This window comes from Suricata suricatta, chromosome 8 (assembly GCF_006229205.1).
Source record: "Suricata suricatta isolate VVHF042 chromosome 8, meerkat_22Aug2017_6uvM2_HiC, whole genome shotgun sequence".
In the NCBI taxonomy this organism is placed as follows: domain Eukaryota; kingdom Metazoa; phylum Chordata; class Mammalia; order Carnivora; family Herpestidae; genus Suricata; species Suricata suricatta.
In genome coordinates, this window is record NC_043707.1 from 66,158,353 (window position 1) to 66,164,352 (window position 6,000).

Here is a 6,000-nt window from a genome sequence, read left to right on the forward strand (position 1 = left end):
AGACAAAAAGATAGGTTTAAACATTTCCCAATTCTGTTTGATAGCTATACTGAAAATTCCATGGATAAAATGAAAAACACAAGAAAGTCATAACAGAAAATAAAGTTGGCTAATTAGTATTTGTCAATGAAAGATATAGTATTTGAAAACCCAGAGTTATTACAGAATAATAAAAATAAAAGTAATTTTCCCTTTATGTTCCTTCATCTTCATTTTTTAATTAAAAATGTTATTTTGAGAGAAAAGAGAGAGAGGCAGCACTAAGAAAGAGCAGAGACAGAAACCCAAGCAGGCTCCACACTGTCAGCGCAGAACCCAAGGTAGGGCTCGATCCCACAAACCATGAAATTATTACCTGAGCTGAAACCAAGAATTAGACCCTTAACTGACTGAGCTATCTGGGCACCTTGCTTCAATTTTCAATTGGGCTTTAAAAAGATTAAGACTTGTGAGAAGAGTAGCTTTGTCTATACAAACTTTAGATAAGAAATGTTAGGTGAGCAGCTACTCTCAAGTAAATGCACTTAACAGTACTTTAAAAGAACTATCTTTTAGGATAAGGATTGGGTCAAGTGCAGGGAGGGAGTTGTGAGGGTATATGGGAACTTTCTACTTTTCAAGCAATTTTTCTGTATCTTAAAACTGCTCCCCCTAAAAGGCTATTTATTTTTTAAATGATTAAAAAGTAGAATAAAATAAAATACAATATTTTAAAAAAGCAGCATGCTGGGTGGAAGTGTAAAGAAAGAAAAAGAAAAACAGAGTTGAAAATAAAGTTGTGGATGGGAATAAAGAAAAGGTAACAAGTTTATTCAGTATTAGATATAATTTTTTAGTTAGAATCTAAACTATATAGCCATGGGACTGTCTCTTGTACATGAAGTATAATTTCAAAAATATTAGAACACTTTGACTTTCATATGTTTCATACTTTCTCTTGGGATTTTAAAGTAATTACACCTTTCCATATTACTTTGAAGCTGTAGATTTAAAATACGTATCAATAAAAAATATCTCTCACTTGTGCTCAATTCCAGGTACTAAAGTAGTGACTAAAAACCAGGAAAATTTATGTTGATAAAAGATGAAAGAATGTGTTTTGAGAGATAGTCATGGTTGAGCAAGCAACGTCACATGAACAGTCAAAAATATCACAACTTGGAATTTCTATTAATGCTTTAGACACTCTTCCAAATAATACATAACTGGCATATTAAGTTTGAAATCCTATAAAATAAAAAAAATCTTTCAACAAGTGTAATTGGCATAATCTAGTTGACAACGAAGACGGGTAACTCAGATGGAAGCTGTGTTTTGTGTCATATTTCAACAGGTTCAATTACACTTCATTGGTAGGAACAGCTGTACAATAAATCATACAGACCAAACACATCATCTTACTATCACAAAAGAAAAAGCTGTACAAGGCAAATATTTCTTTGTGTGGGCTAAAATGGGCACTTACCTAATGCATCAACACAGGAAGTCCAAGAGCTCATATCACCTGGCTTACTCTTAATGTTTCTATTAACATAAATATATAAAAGGCAATACTGATTGATTCAATCATACCTTTGTCCTTCCTGTAGCAGCTGAAAATCAGGATCCCTGTGACAAAACATAAGAATAAAAAATTGAAGACAACTCATACATCAAACATTTTGAAGTGTTTACTATAGCTATACTGGATAGAAAATATAATTAAAAGGAAATAGTTCATTTAAAGTTTTTTAAGAAAAAAGAAAAAACTGAAAGGCAAAGTATTGTGAAAGTATTGTGAAACTCCACAGGAAATCTGGATTAATCTCTCTTATCCAAAATTTGTTCATGTTTCAAGACTATGTTCAATTTCCATGAATCCAATAAAGTTTTCCCTGACTAACCTGATTACAGTAAATCACTCTCTCCTGTAAGTTCCAGAGTCAGTATTATATGTTCAATTAATATATGTTAATCAGGTACTCCTCTTATGACTTAATACTAGAATTATTATCTAAAAGTCTTACTTTACATACATTTAAGTGTGGTTTCTTACCAAACTACAAGTTCCTTGAAGGCAGGGATTATGTACTATAATTCTCCTCTATTTTCTTTACATAGTCAATAAGATTTTTTGCTCTGATTTCTGAGAAAGCAGTTGTACTGTAGTATGGATGTGAATTATGTAGATCAGGTGATTTAATTCAATTTCAGGAACAATTTTGCTATGCAACACCAGATATTACATTTGGCTGGGCATCATGGATATTTAAAAGAGGAAGAGAAAAGCTCTTAGAAAGCCAATACAAAACGGAACAAATAGCAAGTTAATCCAAAAGGACGGGAGAACTCTGTAAAGTATTTCTGAAGTGACTCAGAAAAAGTGACTTCTAAAGATTACAAAATAGATTAAATAAAAGTAATATACAGGGACGTCTGGGTGGCTCAGTTGGTTAAGCATCCAACTTCAGGTCAGGTCATGATTTCACAGCTCGTTGAATTCAAGCCTCACATGGGACTCTCCACTCTCAGTGCAGAGTCTGTTTTGGATCCTCTGTCTCCCTCTCCCCCCACCCCCATTCTCTCTTTCTCTCTCTCTCACAAAATAAACATTAAATTTTTTTTAAAAAAGAAATTAAATATACAAAGAATACACAAAAATTGGAGTGGTAATCCATGTTCATCAATAGGAAGACAAAATATGGTCAAGATGTCATTCTGCTCAACTTGACCTACAAATTCAATGCAATCCCAATCAAAATCCCAGGAAGTTATTTGTGAAAATAAACAAATTGAGTCTAAAGTTTGAGAGGAGGCAAAAGACCCAGAATAGCTAACACAAAAGAAGAACAATAGTGTCAGTAAGCTGGAGGAATGACATCATCTGACTTCAAGACTATAAAGCTATAGTAATGAAGACAGTGTGGTCAAAGTATAGATAAACAGATCACTGGAACAGAACAGAGAACCCAGAAACAGATGCACATGAATATATTCAACTGATCTTTGACAAAGAAAGCAGTAAAAGCAATACAAGGGAGAAAAGACCACTTTTTCAACAAATGGTATTGGAATACAGAATATTCACATGTAAACAAGTGAATCAAGGGGCAACTGGGTGGCTCAGTGGTTTGGCCTCTGACTGTTGATTTCAGCTCAGGTCACAAGTCCAGGGTTGTGGGATTGAGCCCTGTGACGGGCTCCTCACTGAGTGTGAAGCCTGCCTAAGATTCTCTCTTTCTCCCTCTGTCCCTCTCCACTGGTTGGCATTATCCTTTCCCAACCACCCAAAGTTATCCTGTTTACACTATTTCTTCTACTCACTAAAACTCTAGTCATAGAAGCTAGCTTGGTTTGGTCTTCCTCAAAGCAAAGGACACTATTTGGATGGTGACTAGCCTTGAATGCCCCAGGGATATTTTTAATTCTCATTAAGAGCTTTTTTGGCCTAAATAATATGCTAACTTTTACAACAGAGGATTTTATTGTTTCTCACTGGTACTTGTAGTTCTTTCATTCTTCCAATCCCACATCCCCACCTTCTTGGCTAAAATTGTCAAGTCTCAGTACCTTGCAGCTGCCTGGCATTTGGTCCTACACTGGGGTCTGAGTATCTCTATAGAGAAGAAAATATGTATAGACAGTGATTCTCAATTGGATTCTTATACTCAAGAGCTAACCTACAAATGCAGGGTATATTCCATTATTCCTTCAAAAATAAAATTCGGAACTATTATATGTATGAATTATGCTGGGTATACTAAGTAATATAAGGAACAGGTTCTCATTCTTAAGAATGTTACAATTTAGTAGGAAGAAAACACCTGTTCTATGAGCTTCACAAAGGTTAATCCTCATAAGAATGAGTAGCTACCATTATACATACCCAAGTTACAGATAAAAAGAGTAGAGTACTAAAAGAATAAGTAATTTGTGGAAATCCAGACAGCTGGTAAGTGGTAAAGCCAGGAATCAAATTGAGATAGCAGGGCTCTTAACTATATTTTGCATCATATAATTCCAAAGAGTATATGGTAAGTATCATGAAAGATACATGAGCTGCTACAACAAATTACAGAAGAAATAAAAACTTTTTGTTGAGCCAGTGAAGAAAAGCTTCAGATTCAGCTAGATCTATAAAGATCCATAGAGTTTATATATAAAAGCCTTTAAGGATGATCCTATGGATGTGATTTTACTCCATAAACCTCTCCCTTTTTTCTCTTTCCTTTTAGGATGTTATCATACTTAAATCTATCTTTAGAAAATAAATGAACAAACCAATAAACCCTGTCCTTCAATCATACAGCTCCCCCCTCCCTTTTTCATTGTAATCTTTCTTTTTTTTAAAATTTTTGTAATGTTTTATTTATTTTTGATACAGAAGAGACAGAGCATGAGAGGGGGAGGCTCAGAGAGAGAGGGAGACACAGAATCTGAAACAGGCTCCAGGCTCTGAGCCAGCTGTCAGCACAGAGCCTGACGTGGGGCTCGAACCCACGAACGTGAGATCTGACCTGAGCTGAAGTTGGAGGCTTAACCAACTGAGCCACCCAGGCGCCCCCATTGTAATCTTTCTTTAAAGAAGTCTGCACTGGTTTTCAATTCCACATCTATTCAATCACTCCTTTGCCTCCTTGAATCCATATGCATTACTCTATTGAGATGGCTTTTGCTTATATTACCAATCACCAAAGAAAGGCTAAATTTAATGGATAGTTTTCAGGGTTTCCCCTCCGCAACCTTTTTAAAGTAGAAGAAAAATAATCAATTTGAAACAAGAGCTTGAAAGTTAAGAAAATAGGAATAAATCATGAAGCAAGCCTTGGTGACAGGAGAAAAGAATCAGGTACATTATTTGCACTCATAGGTCTAGCAGGAGAACAGGAGAAACCTAATGGAGGACCAGGGGGAGGGGAAGAGGGAAAGAGAGTTGGGGAGAGAGAGGGACGAAAAACTTGAGAGATTATTGAATGCTGAGAATGAACTGAGGGCTGAAGGGGGAGGACGGAAAAGAGGTGGAGGTGATGGAGGAGGGCACTCGTGGGGAAGAGCACTGGGTGTTGTATGGAAACTAATTTGACAATAAACTACTAAAAAAAATAAAGTACTGTATAAGCAATAAGGCAGAGAAATGAAGAGAGCATAAGAAAATAATGTTGAAGAAGAGTCTGCTAGATGCACTTAATCATTTCAGTTAAGTGGTAGGTTAAATTATCTACTATGAGTTAGGGACTGGGTTCAAAGTTTAAGGAGAGAAGAAAAGGTGTGAACATATCAGAGCATCAAGAAGATAGAAAAAAACATGTGAACACACAAGTTAGACTACACAGAATAAACCTGAACAGGGCCAAAGGAATGGAAAGAGTGTATGCAGGCTTTGGTGTCAGATCTGGATTAAAAGTCCAAATCTATATAAATGAACCTAGTTTTCTGGGTTAGTCACTAAACTTCTGTGAGCCTCAGTTCCACCACGTATAAAATGAGTAAAAACTCTTCCCAGGGATCTTGTAAGGATTGAGACAGCTCATTTAAAGCACTAACATGCTAAATGAGATAGTTTATCTAAAGCACTTGAGAACTTTACTCAATAAAGATCAGGAACCCCAGCACAGAAAAAAAGGATGAGGGAGGAGTTAAGATGGTGGAGGGGTAGGGGGACCCTAAGCTTGCCTAGTCCCTCAAACACAGCTAGATAAAAATCAAATCATTCTGAACCCCCAAGAAACCAACCTGAGGACTGAGAGAACAAAACTACAAGTCAACAAGTAGAATTGTAGAAAGTAGGAGCTGCAGAGTTGATTTGGGGGAGGTAAGAACTGTGGGTGTTGTGGAGGGGAGGGAGCCCTGCTTATAGAGACTACCAAAAGGTATTATAAGGAATGGAGCCCCAAATCTGAAGTTGTAGAAGTCCACCCACGACAGGGGTCCTGCCTGGCTTAGTGGTGCTCCTGTGGTAAAGGAGAGCGGAGAACTGAGAACAGAAAGCATGGTCTGAGGATCCCCTGGGTCATATGAGGA

At 36.6% G+C, this 6,000-nt stretch overlaps 1 protein-coding gene across 1 annotated transcript in view; it reads right to left on the minus strand.

The window, feature by feature from the left end:
• RPAP2 (RNA polymerase II associated protein 2) overlaps positions 1-6,000 on the minus strand; it is a 99,120-nt gene that overhangs the window by 61,740 nt on the left and 31,380 nt on the right. The window contains exon 7 of the mRNA XM_029946789.1: positions 1,573-1,608. Within this exon, the coding sequence (XP_029802649.1) occupies positions 1,573-1,608 (36 nt within the window). The remainder of the gene's footprint in view (positions 1-1,572; positions 1,609-6,000) is intronic.